The 22883-nt window shown below is 36.8% G+C and overlaps 1 protein-coding gene across 2 annotated transcripts in view; it reads right to left on the reverse strand.

The window, feature by feature from the left end:
- The window catches only part of LOC130084048 (guanine nucleotide exchange factor VAV3), a 71157-nt gene that overhangs the window by 39486 nt on the left and 8788 nt on the right, over positions 1 to 22883 (reverse strand). For both annotated transcript variants that reach the window (XM_056249205.1, XM_056249206.1), the window contains exon 2: positions 11045 to 11161. In XM_056249205.1, the coding sequence (XP_056105180.1) occupies positions 11045 to 11161 (117 nt within the window). The remainder of the gene's footprint in view (positions 1 to 11044; positions 11162 to 22883) is intronic.

A 22883-nucleotide genomic window follows, 5' to 3' on the forward strand; every position in this document is an offset into this window, starting at 1 on the left:
GAGATGAATGGTTTGTCTGGCTTCCTGTTCAGGCGAGGAGCTGTACACTACGGCTCAGACAAATGGAGAAAATCTCAAAGGTGCAACTTGTGTTCATTCTGTACAGGGATGTCTCTCGTAAAAACCGGCACAGCACAGAATAGGAAGACCAAAAATGGAGCTGGTGCAAACTAAGCAAAGGCTACTTTCACTTTCAAGAGGTTACAGAGCATCAGGCCATGTCTCGTCATTGCAAAAATAGCACAGAGCTTTTTATACATGACACAAAATTACAACCTTTCTAAGTGTTCTAGGGAAAATTAAGTGCATGACATGATGCATTTAGAAAAGGGAAGGTGCATTGAGAGTTAAAGACTACTGGAAAAAGATTTACAAAACAGAAAGAAAAGCCCCTTTATTTCCAGGATCTGATTGCGTAGTAAGGGCTTACATAACCGGTTGAAGGAGAGGAAAGGGTGGAAACCGTCTCTAACAGGTGGCGTGCTTCAAAGACCCCCTGTAAACACAGCAAAAGTGAGTTGGGTGGATCCATGACCTTCCAACAACAATGGGAATGTTTCTCTCTCTATGAATGTTGAGAGGCTTGTCTCTGAAGAAGATTTCCGTTTCTCCAAAAAAATTGTGCAGAGAAGAAAGTTTGCATGTTTGTAGATGCATTCACTGAAGTGACAGCAATAAGATTTCGGTATGACTCTTAAGTGTGCTCAGTGAATCTGCTCGAGTCTGGTTTCATATTCTAAAATAACATTGTGGCCTTTCTCCTATTCATAATTTAATACATAAAAATTGCACAAGAACAGTGAAATGAGAAAAAAATAAGGCATTTTTTTACAGAACTTTTGTATATCCAGCTCATTATTTGTCTGAAAACAACTAAATAATATATATAACATAACATAATAATATAGATTAAAAATCACTTATAAATATAAAGATAATATAACAAATATATTTTTGTTTGTATTATCTATACACGCATTATATTTTATATATGTAATTAATTAATTTATATATATTTATATATACATTTACTAATAAATATAGCCTACTAAAATACTTGGTTTTAATAAACAGAACATTATTTATATAATGAATGTAAAAATACAAAATTAGAATTGAATTTGGTTTCTCTTTTTTGATGTAATGTTTATTTAACCAGGAACATGTGACGACATTATGCAACTGGGACATGAATTTACATTTGATTTATTAAAAACAAAAACCTCCTCATTTCAGAACACCACTGCACGCCCCTGATATAGTTGTTGGAAAATAGTTAATGGAAAATCTTGCTCACAATGCCAGATTTGCTGACGCAAGTTAAACAAAGTGGACTGAAAGTTTGAGAACATTTCAACTGTAATTAACGCACATGAAGGAAATGCAGTCTCTGCTGTAGAATCACCGGCACCAGGTCCAGGGACTTCCAGGGAGATCCATCTGATTAAAACTTACATACGTCAGCCTCTTTTTCCATGAAAGGAGGCGCTTAACCTTCAGAAAATGTGGATTGTCGACATTAGAAAGTCTAAATGTTATGTTATTATATTAGGACATTATTCGGGACATGTCTAAATACAGTTTGATTTGTGTGACTGTTATTTTAAAAATTAAATAAACATCTATTTAAAACAAAGTTATATGTTTAAAACTTTCAAACGCAAATTTGACCCTATTTGTGGAAAGTGCCACCCATATCATCTCCCATCTATCATCAAACTGCATGAGCATGTTTCCTGTCTGTCTCATCTCGTCTTTATCTGTCTCAATCTATCTGCTGTCCTTTAATGTCTCAAGTACAGAGCATGACACAGATAAACTAAACAGATAGATGGCATCAACAGTCCACATACACGGTCATTGGCAAGATCTATACATGTATACCAATGCCAGGTGTACACGCACACACTGGATACACAAGTACAAGCGGTTTCATATTTACTAGACAGTCAAATAATATGCAAATATTACAAAACTTTAACTTATAGCTATAAAGCATAAGAAGCATCCACACATGGACATCTGAGTGAGTATAAAACATGATATATTCTGTGCTTTTTTCTCATCAATATTTACCGCAGCTGGTTTTTACATTCACCATGCTACAGGACAAGTATCTGATTTCATAATCCAGTCCAATACTGTCACACTTCAATAACCAACACCATAAACCGATACCTCACTGCATTCTGATTCATAATAAAACCATGCATAAAATAATGAAGGATTTTCATTGTTTTATATTTCAAACTTAGTACTTTGTGTTTGTATTTAAGTATTAATGTATTAAAGCATTTCATAACGGTTTTGTCTTTCACATAAAACACAGGCCACAGATAAAGAAACTCCAAAACTCACAACAATTTGATTGTAAAAAAATGGTGCTGTAACATCTCTGTCTAATCCCTGTTGATGATATTCTCCATGATAACGCTGTACTGTAATTTTGCACTCAGTAAGAGTGAATGTTTAATTATGAGCCTCAATCAGACATCAAATTCAGATTCCAGATCAGTGATTATGGATCACTGGAGCTTAATATAATGTCATTCACAGATCTCAGAGGACATGTGACTGACATTGGTACAGAAGCTGTTTAATGGCTCCCATGACTGTCAAGGTCATATCTAACATGACAATGAAATGAATTTTTAATTCAGTTCCATTTTTCCATTTTTATGCAGATTAATTATTCATTTTACTCATCTGTGCTTTTATGGATGTACCCTATAATTAAAGCAGAGCTCAGAAACAGTTCGATATACTGCCTTATAAATAAAACCACAGCCATGAAAGCAAGTGAAAGTAGAATACACTTACAGATGTTTTAACCTGACGAATGACATGATCAGCCAGAATGAGATGGCTGAAAATGAACAACTTCCATTTGCATATTTAAAAACACTCCTTTGCTTAACTCTTTCATAGCTCTTCAGACCATAAACAGATTCAGCTATCATATGTTGAACCAGTTGATCCAGTTCAGATATTGGACTGAACAAACGATTCACAAATCTGACTGATATGTTCACAAATTTGAGTTCTTACTGACTCAATGATCAGGTCACTGAAGGGGAAGATTATTGGTGAATAATATCTTTAGATTTTGTCATTCAAACCATGTGGACTACTTTTATCCAGATGTGTTGGTTTGTTTTTGTCATTTTTGGAACTTAACAGTCTTTAACATCTTAACAGTCTTTCTGAGATTCATTATTTATTTATTTTTACTTTTTGTACCACAGAAGAAATAAAAACGGTTGTTTGTCTGCTTTTTCATACTGATACTATACCCAACAGTTCAGAATAGAACATCTGCAGATCAGGACAGAAACATAAACTTCATGAACAGGATGAAATTTACTTTCTGGCCTTTAACAACTGTGTTTGCAATATCACCATTTTTGGCAAGTCCATCCTAAACTCTACGCCAATGTTCTAGGAGGTGAAAACAACACTGCACAGACAGAACCGGTGCTCACGTGGCAACATATATTCACAACATATTAGTCCTGAGTAATATTTCGCTGAAAACCCCAACGCTAACACTGATCTGAGCCAGGTGGATCCGACTCGAGAGGAAACAGCTGCTATTATGACCTACATAATGATCTCAGCTCATTGCTGTCTTTCTTTTTATGAAAAATGATAATTTCCTTGTAATGTGAATAAATCTAATTTAAACAGTACAATATTATATGAGACAGTATATAATAGGGAACCTCATGAACCCAAGATCTTTATCTATCACAATATGAAAATGATAACTTATCAAAAGCATTTTCTGCATTTCTGTTTCACAACCAAATGAATCTCCACACAGCTTCTCCCGCACCCACACACTGCCCACACAGCTCGGCATCATCCTTCAGGAACTAAATAGGGCCATTACCTATTTAAGTATGCAGAGCAAGTGGAATTCAACTGAATATCGTGATGACAAGATGGAATAACAGTAGTGTACAATCTGTCATGTTTTCACTTCTGTTTTGATGACATTACTGTATGCTTTCAATAAACATTAGTTCTAAACTTCTTCAGCCAGTGTGAATTACTGGTCCACGGTCGCTGACTGACATCTATGCCTCGAATAATAAGCATGTTTTTATATGCAATTGTAAAAAAACAACAAAAAAAACATATTGAGCTGATTATCAAACACAAATAATCGCATACTGTATATACATTTTTGCTGAGAAGCCCATAAACAAAAGTATTGCAAAGCATATTAATGAATATTTACATTCATGAATGATTGGTTGAATGAATGATTCAATTACTCATTTATAACTAGTTTTGATCCTGAATGAATTGCCGTTTTTTACAAATCGGTTGAATGAATGATTCAATAAGTCACTCATAAAGACTTGTCGCCAACTACTAGCGTACTGATGTAACCTGCAGAAACAATATTTGACTGAAAGGTGATTTGACTATTTCTTGTAATTTACACTATATTTTACAAGTATTTATTAAATATTACTGGCTATGAAATTTATACAAATCCACACACATGCTTATACATTACGGATATGTCCTGCCCCTCAACACATAAACAATACTGTGTGGCTGAAGTTCCCTCTGTGACATTTTTATGATGAAGTTATGCTAAAATATTGCGTGTATGTATTATCATCCATGTACTGTGGACTCAAAACAGTTCCTAAAAATCTGTTCCTGGCTGCATTTCAGTCGAATGCTTAAGACCCTCATGAAAGTTTTACTGAAGCCCTTGGGAGGACATCTTTTCTAAAGCACACGGCTTTGAGCTTCGCTGGAGCTGACTGGGATCCAAACAGATGGCTTGAGGGTGCGCTGGAATCAAAACAAATCTCAAATCTGCAAACAGAAATATCTCTAATTGGCTTTAAAAATGACACCTTTCACTATAAAGCCTCGCAATGCCGCGCTTCCAAGGATTAAACGGCTTATGACGGCTTCAAGCACGATTCAGCTTTTGTGTTTTTGAGCCAAGCGCCCACTACAGACTGAAAAAATCCGTCTTTGCAGCCCACTTAGAAGAGATATGCCGCTTGAACATGATGTGTAAATAGGACACTAAGGTGGTACAGAGTGTTTGATGTTTGCAGTTCTTTACACAGGACCCTTAGTGGTTATGAAGGGAGGGTTAAACGCGCTCTGCAAAAAGCCCCATCTGTGATGGCACTGACCACAGCAAGGAACCATGCACACCAAAAACACACACCTGCCTTTCATCTTCTCAGTGAGAAACATTGAAGAGGAAGCAAGCAGCTTTAGCAGTTGTTCTGATTTTTCAATACATTTCAGGAAATGTATGATAATTTAGATAGTTCCTTTTAAAATGGCACAACGATACATAAAAACTTTGTTCCAAAACCTACGGCCTCATAACCAGTGTTATTTAGTATCAGTGAGATACTATTATAATTTTTTTTTTTTTTTTTTTTTTTTTTTTTACATTTTATTTTCATTTTAGTGTAAGTTTTAGTATTTTTTTTTTCATTTTTTATTCGTTTTTTTTTTTCATGTGTCTACGTTTTAATTATTTTTTATTTTAATTGTCATTACATCAAGTTAAACTAAATTAAAATTTTAAATGTTGTTTTGGCAACAAGCTGAAATAAAATAAGCTTATTTTATTGTTTTATTTTCTGTTATTTTATTTTATTTCTGGGTACTCAAAGCGCTTTACATTGAAGGGGGAATCTCCTCCACCACCACCAATGTGCAGCACCACCTGGATGATGCAACGGCAGCCATATTGCGCCAGAACGCCCACCACACACCAGCTCACTTAATGTTTATTTCATTTAAATTATCATTTTTTTTAATGGTTTTAGTTTTAGTTTACTAATAACCCTGATTCTAATCAATTTTTGCTGTAATTGAAGCTCAAATATGTACAATTTCAAACACAAAAGCAGCAGCTCCGCATGACTGACAGACTATACAGGGTTCACAATTTCAATACTGTTGCAAACTGACAGTAACCTAATGTAATTTTTTGGAGAGCCCAGTTCTCCCAATGACTTCAGATGTGTTCAAGGGTCTTGGTCTCAGCAAGGGTTTGGTGTCTACACACACACTTCGTCTAAACACACACCCCATCCCCCTCTGTCATGGGGCCCCATGAGTCGACACAGGAAGCGTGAGTAAGCTCGCAACTCAACCTTCAGGGAACGCCACGTAGTAGTAAGAGGTCGACAAGTCAGGAAAGAGGAAGTGTGAATGCTTTCCAGCAGTTTACAGCTCTCTGCTCGAGGGCATGTGACTCTGTGACTGGGGTTAGACAGCCAAGCAGACAGAAACACAGACAGACAGACACAGAGAGAGAGAGACACACAACCTGGGATCAGCTTCTGCCAGAAGCCTGATGAAACCCCTCCATGTAATCTTCGACTCCTGACATTTAAATCTTCTGCCTACATAAGTGTGCACACGTCACACAGGTATACAACTAGCCTACAAGTACAACAACAAGTAATGCCTTATGGGATCTCAATAAGGGATACAATATAATAACATAGCTGGAGAAATTAGAAAACTGCTAGAATTCGCGTCTGCTCAGTTCAGTGAGAGCATGGGTATCATCAATGCGCGTCCTCGAGGACAGTCAGAGCACTTGACACACACGCCTCCATATGTGTGGTGTGTGTTCTCATTCTGAGAGCCTAACACTTCACATCACCACACACTCTTGACTAATAGCAGATGTCAGGTGCTGTAGTTCCTTTCAAAGAGCTCTGACACATCCTGACATTGTAGCCCTCAGGCCTGAACTGCTTCTAACACTCAACAAAACCATGATTCCTGGATACTATCATTCAGCGTAATGTGTCTTACATTCTGTAAGGAGTTTACATGGCTTGAATAACACCTATTTCCAATACAGTTTGCTGTTAGCATAATTGCGATGCTAATATGTTACTCTAAACTGTATTAGTCTATTTTAATTAGATGGAACAAGTTTTTTTATACTCATCAGCATTGAATGAAATATACCGGTAATATAATCTCCATTTCTCTCAGGTTTTTCCACAGCAAGGACAATTTTTGGAGCATCCTACACATCAAAAATGGGCCTATGTAGCCTAAACATGCTGTCTAGGTAGGCAGCTCACTAGGTTTTTACAGACCGACCACCACGAACCCCCTCAAATGATTTTCTACAACAACAACCACTCTGCATCCATTATTGAAAAACCTTGTCACTCGATACTCAATAAGCTCCACACATCCGCTCATGAACAAGAGCCTTGAAGGGCACTTCACCCTCAGGAGTATGTCTGCATATTTATAGGCTTACTTGTTCATTCAATGTCCATAATATAGAGACTAAAAGTAGTAAAGACAGAGACAAATAAAGAGAGAGGCAAGCTGGCAAAGTGAGAGCAGATATTGATTATAGTTTTTCTACTTAGTGGCAGTGATATATTTAACTATGGAAATCCAATAGCAGTACAGATGCTCACTTTTTCTCTTTCTCCACATTTTTTATATTCCAAAGCATGAGTGGGTTTTCTTGTCTTCTGTTCTTGTTCTATCTCCTCCAAAGCCCACAAGCATTCAACATATGTACAAACACACAGATCTGATCATTTACAGTGCTAAATATGATCCATCTTCAACTCAGCAACAGTGACAGTTTAAGAAACTACATTTACAAGAACAAACGAGATTTACTGTTGACTAATTTCAACACAATTCCTCAGGAAATTCTGTGACTTCACCACTTCAGCTCAAGGTTCACTGAACTAACTGACATTAAGGAGAACTTCACCCATCTGTACTCATTGGTTCCAACTTGCAAAGTCAGCCTGTGTGCACTGAAAATGCAGAAGCAAATACGTCATATTTGAACTTATTTCCATTTATTTGTCAGCAGAATGTGGCTCAGAATAGAACAGAAGTGCTGATGATGGGATCACATGACTGATGTTTCAATAATCATGGGATATGTCACATAAAGCTTGTAAGCAAAGTTCTCAGTTATGATGACATCTGCCTAAAACAGCTGCTTGTTTAAGACTCCAAATGATTTTCTTCATGAAAAAAACACACAAATGTTCTAATTTTCTGAGCTAAATAAATGGTAGCAGCAAAATAGTTAAAGTCACCATGGGTTATTATATAATATGGGTAATATAATATATATTCAAAATCAATGGGAAAATGTAAAAAAAAAAAAAAAAAATTTTTAAATAAAACACTATAGTAAAAAACACTAGTTGCATTAGAATTTCTGTGTGCAATAGAACATTTAATGAGAAAAAAAGATGGGTCTAGTGAATTGTTCACAATAATAAAAAATAGCATGTATTACAAAAATAAGGTCAATTTTTCCACATGATGCCCCAGGGGGACTTTCCATGAAATGCACCTGCTAAATATTAGGCTACTTAACTTGCAACAAATCCATTTCATATAATTGAAATAATAAGTCCTAATTAGCCATTTAGCAAAGAGAGATTACGTTTCTGCTCTGATAATAAGTGGATGAATAGATGAGATAGATGGATATTTGAGAAAGGAGGAGGTTTATGAATGGAATGATTTAGTTGAGCTGTCACTGTGGCTGTAAACATACAGACAAACATCGATCAAGCTTACAGCCCTGCAGCGCAAAAGCTTATTACTGGAGATCAATCGTTACGATCTATCAGTCAGTGAGAAAACACGTCATCACACCAGGCAACCCGACAGCACAAAGATGAAAAATAAAAAATTAGATTTAAAAGAAAACCAAAAAATGTGAAAGAATTTTAAGTGGAGATCTATTTAATTTGCAGTGAACATTCTAATTTGCTCATGCAAACTTGATACAGATTTAATAAAACTTGCTTACTGTGATAAACCATTTCCTTACAGTATTTACTCATTTATTTAATACATAATATACAGTATATATTTTATATAATAAAATGTAAATATATTTACATTTATATATTTACAAAAACATTTCATGATAAATGCATTAAAAATGTTAATGAATAAATATATTTATTTTTTAACCTTTTTATTTCTGTAATTTTAGAAGCTATTTTACAGTGAACTATTGTATCTATGTTACTTTATTCCACAATTCATTTCCAAATATTTGTGCTACACTTGTGATAAAACAAGGGTTGGCAGATTTGCCCATAGCGAGTGTCAGAAGAATGAGACAGATGTTTTGTCAGTCATGTGGAAAAAATTGGTGATGTCTTACAGAGTGTGTGTGTGAAGACTTTTCCCCTTCTGTGCTTATGAATACATACACAGAGACAATATGAGATAAGAGAATCAACAGATTTGCGTGTACGGGATGCAGCTGTGGACAAGATCAGATGACATAAGCTCTACTACATGTCTGATAGTGAACTAAATGGTGTCAAACCGTCTAAACATTGCATAGCAGGGTCAAGTGTACATGAGCCCCTTGCATGCACAACAAAGACAAACAATATTTCTTTGCCAAAAGACACATTAGCTCTAACTAGCTGGAAACATTTAGTTTAACTTTGAAGCCACATCTATTTCTAAAGCATACTAGGATAAATGGGGAGGTGTAACACCTCAAACGAGCGACGTTTACTCAAATGGTCGATTTTGGCACTCCATTAGCCTTCTGCAATGAGTCCGGACGCAGCAGGGGTTGCATTTTATGGTGCATTTTTTGTCAATTTCCATTTTATTTAAAGGCCCACTGAAGTGCGCGCAGCTTTGTATGATGCGTTGGCGTAATTTCCACTGAAACAGAAAGCGAAGGCAAGACATATTGAATGGCTCCTCCCCCTTTTCAAATAGCCAATAGCGTTTAGTTTACCTCACAGACTGCAATTCGTACTTGATGATACGTTGGATTCAATAGTAGAGGTGTGAATAAATTCTAGCCATTTCATTCTTAACCATCGTACAGTTGGAAAATCGAATAAAACTCGAGCGTTTGAGCAACCTAACACACATCTTCAACCCATTTTGCTCCATGACATGTCAACACCGGTCGCTTTGGCCAGGTGGTATATAGCATATGGGGAGGGACGTTTTAGATTCTAGAGAGCATTTGATTGGACAAAAGATGTGATGAGAAGCTGAAGTCCGCGGTGATGTCATAAAAATCCGTGATCCATTTTAGCGGAAGTGAGACACTGTAAGTTTTGAATGCTTATATCTCCAAAATGCAAATTTTGCCATTGTTCTGGAACACACCAGCTTATTCATAACCTTAAGGCTAACATATTCATACTAAAAGCTAAAAAACGTACATTTTGATTTCAGGGGGCCTTTAACAAAATCCATATCAAAACCAGCTACAATATAGCTGATGGCATGCTGTTTACATGTTTACTTCCCTGAGGAGAATTATTACATGATCTCTCACAATATCACACAACACTCATAATGTCTGCTGCTCACGTTTCACAGCTGGTGAGAGAGAACTGAGAGGTCGCTGAGTTTGCATTAGGAGACCCTTTGGGGTTTAGGGGCTCTTGACTATATTGATCAGTGCAGTAACAAGCCTAGGGCAAAACATCTGCCAGGGCCAAGATGCTCACAAATACACAATATTAATGCACAGTTAGACACAGTTACGCCCACAAACAGTCAATCCAACAAGCATGCAAACTAATTTTTTAAAGATTTAATAGATTCTAGACAATCGTGCCACATCCCCTGCCGTCATTCACTGATCTTTAATTTAACATACTGAAGAGTGGACTAAATAAGAAGCAGGATGAGACGCACGCAGACACTATTTATTACAGCAGATAGCCAACAAAGAGCTCAGCATCTCGGAACATAATCTCGGAGACACAACACCACAAAAAACATAGCCATCACACAGGCTAATGTCAGGAAAATCAAACACAACCCTGCTGTCTTTACCACATCTGTGACAGAGGCTGAAGCTACACCATTAACTGTGACGGATGACTGTGGCACAAGAAAAATTAAAATCATGTCACTTTGATGATGCTTGGAAACAGAACAAGGAAATATGTCAGTGCATTGTGGGACGAGCGCAAAATGATTGTGTAACTACGTGTTTCAAACAAGAGTTGAAAGTGAAATTGTATCTTACCTTTCCGAAATCTCGAACGTCAAACAAATCGAAAGCCTCAAACAGCTCGCTCTTCTTCATCCCGAATATCTCTGAGCAGGCGTGCAAAAATGTCCTGATGTTCTTCAAGCAGAGAAACTAGACAGAAATGAAAGGCATATGTTATATTAAAGAGGCATATTTAATATTTAAATTACCTTTAATGTTAATATTGGTTTTGAAGTACCATTTTGTATCAACATCTGATGAAGTGCTTTTTTTAACTTTTTTTAAGCCTGTTCTAACTATATATTTATTTCAAATGAATTATTACTTATGAACTTAATCAAATAAAAATATTATTTTAAGATATTCTATTGTTTGTGACCATTTTAATGGACCATTTACATGATCATAGCCAGTCATAAAAAATATATTTAAACTGAAATTATTTTTAAACTATGCCATTATAAAGTCAAATATTATATTCTTACATTCATACATCCTATTCGTATTTATATAAAAACATTCTACATTCTATTCTAAATTCTACATTCTTTGTCCGAGAGAATGTTTTTAAATCTCACAAAAATTAGCTTTAAAAATCACCTTACCAGATTAAAAATGAGTATGACTCAATATTTTTGTCAAACATTCCTAAATTCAATTAAAAATGAAGGCATATGAGAACTATAACTACAAAACCACATTGGAGAACAAGACTAACCACAGTTATTTATTTAATTCTCCTTTCTTATTTCATGTGATACCTGCTCTGAATCATGACTAATGAGTTTACCAAACAGCAAACCACTGGCGAACATCCAAACACATTCATTTATAAAGTGAAATGAGATGAGTCTCAAACACAAGCTGTTGCATTAAGCTGACACCTGTGTTGACTCGTGACCACAGCTCTCTTACAAACGGATACTTTATCAGAATTCTTATCGTCTGACCACAAAACTCCACGGCAACTGCAAGCTATCAAAAACCATAACTCACTGAATCATACTAAAGATTTGAGTTCTTGTGGTCTTTTGAGTGAAAAATATTGCAGAAATGTTATATAAGTCAGTATTACTAGTGAAAGTTTTGGCATGCAAGTCTGCAATATATATATATTTTTTGCATTATGTTAGCAATACTGTCATTTTTCATTATTGCATAAAAAACGTACAGTTAAAAGATAAAATACTAACCATCGGATACTACCCACATTTGCTTAGCAGTTATTCATTTAAAACTAAGAATGATTTATTTAAATGATCCCTTATTCATTTTATATTTATTATTAAAAACAATAATAAAAAATACAATGTATATTTTTGAAGTATTAATAAAACATTAATTAAAAAACTAAGGTAACACTTTACAATAAGGTTCCATTTGTTATCATTAGTTAACTACATTAACTAACAATGATGAATACTTTAAAGCGTTTATTAATCTCAGTTACTGTTAATTTCAACATTTACTAATAAATTATTAAAATCAAAATATGTATCTGTTAATATAATTGAATGGAGTTAACATGAACTAACAATGAACAGTTTTAAGACCAAACCTGTGATGGAAATACACATTATATTACAAACGTATATGTCATATTTAATGTTTAACCTAAGTAATTGAAGTAATCTAACTGCTTGTTTATTGAACTAAAACCAATGTTACATTTGCAATTGTGAGAATATTTAGCAAAATAGCTCCCGTCATGTTATGTTACTTAACTATATCATATGTTATAAATAAAAAACTCAACATGTTTTATGTGTGGTGTTATGCTCATTTGTTTTGATTTCTCACTATAAAATCTCTCACAGAGACAGGCAGCGCGAGTCTCAACCATAAATACATTATCATTATCAATCACTGTTTATGTAATAAAATCAGAATCATTCTCGCGATTCAATGCTTCACTGGTTATTTGACGGACATTGGGTCCGTCAGACTGGAGAAATTTTAGCGGTAATGTGACCAGAAATATTTAAGACCCATCGAATCTGAATTTCAGTCACTTTAATACTTTTTAAGGCCTTTTATTAGGAAAACTTTATTTAAGACATTTTTAGAACCCGCGGCCACCCTCTTGTAAAGTTATGATCTGTAATTTCCTTTCCCAGTATATGCAAAATGCCTAAGTGACATCAGACACAGGAAATTTTCATCAACAGTGCAGCAATTTGTTCTCACAATAACCCAGAAAACATTGATTATAATCTTAATGGATGTCCCGTCATGGTCTGCAGATCAGCACCTTTACCCTCTCGCTGGGCACGTTCACAAGAATCTGTCCGTTTCTACCAGTTATATTATCACCCGCCATCTGTCGGTGGCCGTGTGTTGCCTGTCAAGCTCTTGTAAAAGAGTTTGACGTCTTGCTTCAATGCCAAATTTCTATCTTAAGCAACAAGAGGAAGTGAATACATCAAGAGTCTCTATGTTTTGTGCGGCAGCTGCATCTGTGATTTCATGAAACACAAAGTGCTCACATTATTATGGAAAACTATAACCTCTGAGAGCAAGGACTCTCAACCCTCAACCTGAAATCAGACTCGTCCTCTGGCATTTAATGTGTAGAAAACATCAGTCTAAGGAAAGCTTTTTCTTGCATACAAACTAATAAGTCTTATCTGCGAGAAGCTTGCAGATCAAAAGCGACACATGCACCGCCTCTCAGTTCCCATTCCCCCTCTACAGATGACTTAACCAGAGGCCTAGGGCCGCACTTATGCAGAGATAAGACAAGCAAATGTTCAGCGAGCAAATCTATTTGACTGTTTACACTTGTTTGGTTTTAACACATTATCAGAAAGGCACATCTCGCGGTTGCCCTGAAGTCTTTAGGAGTCCTGCAGGGTCTGAAGGAAGCTAGATAGAAACAGGAGGAAGAGGAAAAGAGAGCGAGAGTAAAATGAAGACAAACATTTAACACATGATGTGCCTAGACACTTTCAGTGCTGTTTACTGCCTCGGATCCGTCCTGCTCAACCTAACACGGCTTTTAAATCTATCCTGGTGGATACTGCTCTTCCATCTACTACTGCACAGTCAGATCTCTGCGGGAAACTCGAGAGATGTCTTTTCCTACTTCTCCTGAAGGGCGTACTGAGACTAATACTGAATGGATAGCATTTCACCCATAATAAATACCATGTGTGAAACAGAAAGCTAGATGGCTTTGAAGATACTGATTCAGATTTAAAGGGGACATACCATAAAAAATTTATGGATTAAGTAAAAGAGTGTTATATACTATGTAGAGTGAGAGTATGGGAATTGAGAGCTGGTTCTTATTTTGCATGACATTTTGTTTTCTGCAAAGCTAATGACTGCTTAAAACAGGGTCAGATCAAGTTGTTGACCTGTTCATACTTAAAGATTAGGGTTGGGGTTTAATAAATAGATAAAGTTGAGTTAACTTAAAAAAAATAAGGCAACCTATCGCATTCAACTTTTTTAGTTAACTCAACTAATTCGCTCCAGTTAAAATCAACTTAAATACTTTTGTTCATGAGTACCAGGTATTCTTTTGAACTTTAAAATTGTCAAGACCACAAAAAAAAAAAAATTTCGCCTTTGGCTAAGCCCCGCCCCCCTTAGTTACTGTTGCTACGTCCGACAAACAAACTTCATCTGGGCTCTGGTATCAACATGGCTTATGCTGTGACAGCTCTTCCTGCTGAAATTTTATCAAACTTTTATAAAGCAGCAAATAAAGTGTCTGATAGAAGTAGGCAAAAGGGGCTGCAATATACGTTCGAAGGCTATATTCACGACATACAGGTGAAACGCAACGAACAAGGCATCCAAATAGAGACAAGGCATCCAAATAGAGGCAAAAGCATACACGTCACAGTCAAAAAATGAACCACCGCATATCCTACTAATCGAGACGGAGGCTGGGACTAACAATATCAAGGAGCAACACTGTTCATGCAAGCTGGGTAGGTCTCTATTCACTTCTATAATCATTATTACAAAGCAAACGGACTACGCGAGTATAACGTTGTATTTATTAGCAGCGTGTGCTAGACGACACTTGTCAGGATTTGACTTCGGTTTGGGAAGGGAAAAAAACGGACACCCCCCTCCAACCTCTCTGGGAAACGTGTATCTGTGTTACAAATGCCCCAGGCACAACGTTTAGAATATTTTTGATAAAACTACAACGGTAATAGCCTGCTGAGACCAAAAATAAGAGACGCCTGTGTTCAAGTCAATGGAGCGCTGTGAAAAAGTGTCGGACCACTGTGCGAGCTCGTTCTTGGCTGCGCTGTGATTGGCCAATCTACATTCTAGGGTGTGGCTTAGCCAAAGGCGAATTGAGCCAACTTAAAAAAATGCGATAAGTTGCCTTATGTACAACTTAAAAAAGTTATCTCAACTTTTTTTTTTTTACAGTGTGACCACAACAAGCCGATTTGGCCGCGATAGGGGGGTTTTTGTCTGCAACAGCAAAAAGTCAAACCCCCTCGGTTGAAATCTCGTTCCGGTTGTTCCCCTCGCTGCGGGCCCCCAATGCCCTCACCTGAAGTAGTAGGTCATCCTGGACTTTTTAGAATACCATGCATGTGGACATACTACTCTGTTGGCGTAGTGTTTTTCGCATGCTAAATAGTAGGGAAGTATTCAATTTCAGACGCAGCAAGTGTGAACTATGCTGGTAGTTTCCAAATGCAAAGAGGTTGGCTTATCATAACAGAGCTATTTCACATGCAGAAGTCTTAAAGGTACAGTAGCAAACACAACGTGTCTGAAAGACAATGAAACTACAGCACATTGCAACTCATTTAGTGCAAGAAACCTGAACTTATAATAAAATGCTATGAAACGTGGATTATATGGCTCCTTTAAAGTCCAAGGTAAGAGTGCTCAAGTGCTCACATCAGTAAGGGTTTCAAGATGAAGGCTGAAGCTTTCAAATTATTCACTGAAATTGATTCAAGTCCTGACATCCTCTTAACAGCGATGGTTCCGACAGCACAAAAAAATCTCATTCAGAAGAATAAGGAAGTCAAAGGTGTTGTAAATCAGTGGCTTCGGGCACTTTTACAGTGTTGCGTCCTGTGTGGAGAAGAGCACCAGCTGTGAGCCGTGTGCAGCTTTTACCCTTGGTTTAACCAAGCAGACAGCTAAACAAGCTGTCTTGTCAAAACAATGAAGCATCAGTCTGCAAAGATGCTTTATTAAAACTGTGTGCAAGAGAGCACTGTGGGTAGAAAGTGACCCAGAGCATCAACTTGACAGTCAGCGGGGCATGCTAGCACTGAAATGTTCTCAACAAAATATGCTTTGTTCAATACATTTATGAGCTCTATTTATCTGACATCTGTTATGTGGATTGCAATGGTTTTATGAATTGTAAATGTAGTCTGTAAATGCTCTCCAAAGCCGCTTAACAACTGATCAAATCTCCATTTAGCACTATCGATGCTAACAACAATGGTGTGGTGTAGTGGTAGAGGGGTTATGCGCTATTCAGAATTCAACTGGGAATGCCTTTTATGTTGTAATTAAATTCCTGAATTTGGACTGAGGTAGTAAACAGCATACAGAATTGCACTTTGAATTTGAATGTAATGAAGTCAAAAATTGATTCAAATGAAGATAGATTAGAAGATAGATAGATAGATAGATAGATAGATAGATAGATAGATAGATAGATAGATAGATAGATAGATAGATAGATAGATAGATAGATAGATAGATAGATAGATAGATAGATAGATAGATATAGGTATAGATAGATAGATAGATAGATAGATAGATAGATAGATAGATAGATAGATAGATAGACAGACAGACAGACAGACAGACAGACAGACAGACAGACAGACAGACAGACAGACAGATAGATAGATAGATAGATAGATAGATAGATAGATAGATAGATAGATAGATAGATAGATAGATAGATAGATAGATAGATAGATAGATAGATAGATAGATAGATAGATAGATAGATAGATAGATCAAATTAAACTTTCTATGGGGTGTGGCCAATTCAGTTCAAATTCACACTCATGATTTCAAAGGGAGTAAATTCTTCCGTTCAAAATGTAGCACAACCCTGGTGGTTACAGATCTAAACTAGCAGCTGAAAAGGTACAGGTTCAAACTGATCGACTGTATGATCTATCACCATCCCATATACCCTTCAGCGCTCCAGGGAAACTGTCCCTGTAATATGGCCACTAAGTTACTTTGGATAAAAGCTTCAGCTAAACTATGTCAGCCTATCTATTTACCTAAGGTAAAGCTTACACTTGTGTTAGCATCTTATGGGATTCTATATAAAATATGTCAGCTGTGCGTAGCATTTTCTCATAGCAGTTTGGTGTTTAACAAAGCAATATTCTAACCCCCAAGAAATCGATGGTGACCTTGGATACATGCTTTGTATAGATTTTCTTAGCGTATTTCCGATGCAACAACTGATTGTTCTTATTAAGTATGGATGCTTGCTCTGAACCGCACATGGCATCGCATTTTGTAAAACGGACAGGAGAGGCAGAGGATAAACACTGGCTGGTGGCTAAATTGTCATCACTGGCAGATCCGTGGTGAATTGCCCTTCACAGGGCAGTGCACACGGGTTACTGCACACCACACTGGGAGAAGTGAACCGTCAGGGCAATGTGAGAGATGGTCAGTATCACAGCCTGTGCTACTACAAACAGAAGAACAGCACAAAATATGTCATGTAACAGAACACACTACAAAAAAATACTGTCTCACACAACGCACCATGGTCCTTCCATTCTGAATAGCCCAAAAGCAATATTAACAGAAACTTTTTTTTCCACACGAAATAGACACATCTGGACACCACTCTCTAAATTAAACATAAGGTCTAACAACTGCACTCTTATCATTATTGTTTAACATGGTTTTTTTTTGTTTTTTTTTAGTACATACTATGATATGTGTGTAAATTAAATATAATCAAATGTGATGTCGTCAATTTCAAGGTGACATTTTTTACTTGCAAAGAAAACTTTCAACAATATTTTACTATAAAAGTACATGCATTGCATACATGCATGAATTATATTTAAATTATAGTATAGTTCTATAGTTTTACTGTAAATGGAATGATACATTACTAGATTTTTAATATAATACATGTCACCTTGAAAAAGTGAAATTAAGTTTACTTACTATTTCAACAATATTTACTATAAAAGTTCAGGTATTAAGTAATTTAACTGGTATATAATGTGCATAATGTATTGTCCCCAAAAATTACCATAGTACATTTACAGACAACCAATTATTATTATTATAATTATTGGTGGTGCTAATAGTAGTAGCCGTAGTAGAAGTACTTAGTAGTAGTATTTATTGATTTTACTGTGGCACCCTCTTTTTCCACTAAAATTACGAAATAACATTACAGCATTTTTCCTCCAGAAGCCAGACTACAAATTTGATCCATGCTGTACAGGGCACATGCCAAGTTATGTTTGTGTACCTGTGTAATTTGTACTTCTAAAGGAAGCAGTAGGACTGTTCCCTTCACAAAGAGCTTAAAATTGTCATCTATGACAATCCATGTGATACGTTTTGGCAGATTGTGTCTGAATGCACTTTAACTGCACTCAAAATGTCAATTCTCTTATTTTATCTCAGGGGCTTCAATTTACAGATGCATCAGCACTTTTAAATGTAATTTGATATTAGTGCTTCTCTGGCATCCTGGTAAAATTCTTCTAGAGTCACTGCATTTTTTCAGGCTCCCATTTATGGGCTATTTTTACCCTGACTGAGACAAGATAATGCCCATTTCATTGTGCGCTGTGATGTCATTGCTCCGCTGAGGGTCTACTCTAAAGTAAAGGTTGCAGTACAGCTGCAGGATGTGTGCATGCATTTACGTGAGCACCGCTGACTGATCACTTTCTACATGTAGTCATCATCAAAAAGGTCGTTCTGCCATGTGAGCACAAAATAGGATATTGCTGTTTTATTGGCCACTTAAATGGATGCACAATTGGATACTACAATTAAATCTCCTTATTAATGACCATCTCTGTTCACTTTAATGGCATCAGAGCAGACGGTAAATGCTTTTACAATATTCCGAATACAATTCAAATCTCATAAGAGTGCTGGGTAGGTTTTCCAAACATAATAATCATGGATTTTCTGCAACAAAAGAGCTCTGGCCGAGAATGGAAATGTCTGCCTTCATTTACAAATCCTAATGTGTGCACGTGTCCCTTGGTGACCAGCGTAATTCACACATTACTGTGCAAAAATCCATTTGTGCAGTTCAAATCTGAACTGTAAATGTGTGATTCACACTGTCTATAGAGAGTATCTTTATTCATCCTGATCCCCAACCACTTACAGTAGAGCCTGTTACCTTGGTGACAGAAGGAAAGGTCAGTTTCAAAGAGAGAGAGAGAGAGAGAGAGAGAGAGAGAGAGAGAGAGAGAGAGAGAGAGAGAGAGAGAGAGAGAGAGAGAGAGAGAGAGAGAGAGAGAGAGAGAGAGAGAGAGAGAGAGAGAGAGAGCAATCTGACTGGACTTACTAGACCTTGCATAGATTTGTGCCTCCTGAAAATGTGCATTAATATGCATGATGACATGCTGTTTGTGCATAGTTTTATTTGTGTACCGTGATGTAGTGACTTTCAGTGTTACTACTGAACATACTTTAGGGATATGAACAAACCTTTAAGCCTATGTATTAAATGACGGCATGTAACGTGCTACTGACACGAATGAGGCTTTAAATAATGTACTTATGCGCTTACCAGTACATAACCACACAGAGAACCTTAGAAACCACCTATGAACAGTCAGTAAAGGGCTGACAAGGCCCGTTCACACCAACTTTATTAAGGGAGTGCTGCAGTTTTGTCGTCTTCCACTTTAAATGCTTCTGGTCTTTAAAGCAGGATGGATTCTGATTGATTGTCAATGTTTTTATCATTCATCAGCTGGAAAAAAAAATCGATTTGAAAGTGATTCCAATGATATAATTTATCTGTGCCATTGTCGTTGTGGTGTGGACTCTTTATATTCTTTTATTTAGAATGATTTTTAGCACTATATATTTATCGTTATAGTTAACGGTTAACGGCCTTTAGAGTAACATTATTTGGGGGGAAAATCGAATTGTGATTTTCACTCCAGGTTCGCTGTGCTTGTTTGTAGGGCTGCACAATTTGGTCAAAACTTTTCTGATAATATATCAATATTCCTACAAATTAATAATAATAATAACACATTATAAGCGCCAAACTCAGTACATGCAGAGATGCGATTTATTGCGGCATTTATTGCGATTTGCGAACCGATGTGCTCCGAGACTGAAAACACTGGGTAGTCTGTGTAATAGAACACAGTGCAGTGCTTCACTATGCAAAACATTTTAAACAGATCAATCATCTATTTATTTGATCTTGTCTAGACTATTGTAACTCTTTATACTATGGTGTGTAAGCCAATCCTCTCTAATGCGTCTACAGATGGTCCAAAATGCTGTTGCAAGGTTGACAGGCAGATGAAGGTTCAATCACATTACACCCATTCTTGTCTCGCTAAACTGGCTACCGGTTAAATTCAGAATTATTTTTAAAATTCTAACTCTCTTAATAATCAAGCACATTCTTATCTTTCAGAAGCAATTTCCATCCATAAACCAAACAGGACATTGAGATCCTGTAATTTAGATCGCGCAGCCCTACTGACAACCACTCAAAACACATATCCAGAACTGCACAGTAAGGCCCTGACATCATGATGCGACTTTTTCATGAGCAAGCACAATCATATTTTCTTCAGTAGTTATTCCTCTTGTACACTATATGAAAACTTTGGTTTTCTGGAAGCCAATGCATCTAGCCCCCCCGTCTGAAATGTACAAATCCACAGTCTGACAATGAGAATTACTAAAACAACCCTGGAGCTGTAACATAACTAAAACGGATGGCTGTTTCAAACATTCAAACACACACACATATGATGCTCTGACCAGTCTCTGACCCCTTTAGGGTCTCACATGGAGCTTTTAACAGACTGTCTATGTAAAGTACAGTATATGTGTTATTCAAGGAGGGCAGATTCTCCATGGACACTAGACATAAAAAATTAAAGAATATATTTGAAAAACGGCCCAGAATCTGTCATGTACATTTTGTAAATCACATCGTATTACAGCAAAAATTCAAAAACTGAGACAGTGTTCAGACAGGAGCTTGTTGCTTGACTGTTTCACTGAAAAAAGAGACAGATCTGAGCCACTAGAGGTTCTGATGTTTCACCGTGGCTCAGTCAAGGGTCTTTAGAAGACGTTTAGTTTCATTTCCTTCCTCCATCCCATTTCCTCATTTCCCCAGCGAGCGTCAATGCTCGGAAACTATCTGCCCAACGAGTGGGCGTCAACATTCGTGTTTCCCCCTCCAACCTAGAGATGAGACAGTGACTATCCGGCATTACAATGACCGTGTGAAATACTCACTTGCCAGGCTTTTTATTTTTTAAGTTTTACACAACTGGGAACAAAAGTAAAAGGGTTACGTACAGTATTTGCATATGTACTGTAGATAACTTCACTGTTTAATGATGAAACCTTACAAACTTTACTCTCACTGACATCTGTTGATATCTAAGTTCTGACGCCCTGCCAAACACCTGTTGCCATTTCCTTCCACTCTTCACAAAAGTGCACATGTTAAACGGAAGAAACCCATAACCCAGCCACTGTCTGATCAACGCAGTGCGTGAGAAAGGCACTTGGCTTTGTGGCTTCCTCAAACTTGCACTTCCACATTTCACGTTTCAAACCTGCCCATAAAGCTTCTGTGTTCTAAACCTGTACTATAGGCCCAGACAGAATCCGCAGACTGCTGTTTCATTTCTATGCTGATTAGCCTATATAATATAATATTAAATAATAAATTATTTATTAAATATATTAAAATATATAAATCATATAAATAAATTGTAAAATAAATTAAAATAGAAACCAAAAGAAAAAATAAATATTACTATTTTAACTGTAGGCTACACTCAAAATCTTACTGAGCCCAAAAATTTGAACAACAGTATTAATAGCCTATATAGGCCGTCAGAAAACTAACTTTGCCATCATATATATATATATATATATATATATATATATATATATATATATATATATATATATATATACACTTACCTAAAGGATTATTAGAAACACCATACTACTGTTTGACCCCCTTTCGCCTTCAGAACTGCCTTAATTCTACGTGGCATTGATTCAACAAGGTGCTGAAAGCATTCTTTAGAAATGTTGGCCCATATTGATAGGATAGCATCTTGCAGTTGATGGAGATTTGTGGGATACACATCCAGGGCACGAAGCTCCCGTTCCACCACATCCCAAAGATGCTCTATTGGGTTGAGATCTGGTGACTGTGGGGGCCATTTTAGTACAGTGAACTCATTGTCATGTTCAAGAAACCAATTTGAAATGATTCGAGCTTTGTGACATGGTGCATTATCCTGCTGGAAGTAGCCATCAGAGGATGGGTACATGGTGGCCATAAAGGGATGGACATGGTCAGAAACAATGCTCAGGTAGGCCGTGGCATTTAAACGATGCCCAATTGGCACTAAGGGGCCTAAAGTGTGCCGAGAAAACATCCCCCACACCATTACACCACCACCACCAGCCTGCACAGGGGTAACAAGGCATGATGGATCCATGTTCTCATTCTGTTTACGCCAAATTCTGACTCTACCATCTGAATGTCTCAACAGAAATCGAGACTCATCAGACCTGCAGGCAACATTTTTTCCAGTCTTCAACTGTCCAATTTTGGTGAGCTCTTGCAAATTGTAGCCTCTTTTTCCTATTTGTAGTGGAGATGAGTGGTACCCGG

The sequence above is a fragment of the Rhinichthys klamathensis genome, unplaced genomic scaffold, assembly GCF_029890125.1.
Source record: "Rhinichthys klamathensis goyatoka isolate OS25496 unplaced genomic scaffold, OSU_Roscu_1.1 h1tg000059l_1, whole genome shotgun sequence".
In the NCBI taxonomy this organism is placed as follows: domain Eukaryota; kingdom Metazoa; phylum Chordata; class Actinopteri; order Cypriniformes; family Leuciscidae; genus Rhinichthys; species Rhinichthys klamathensis.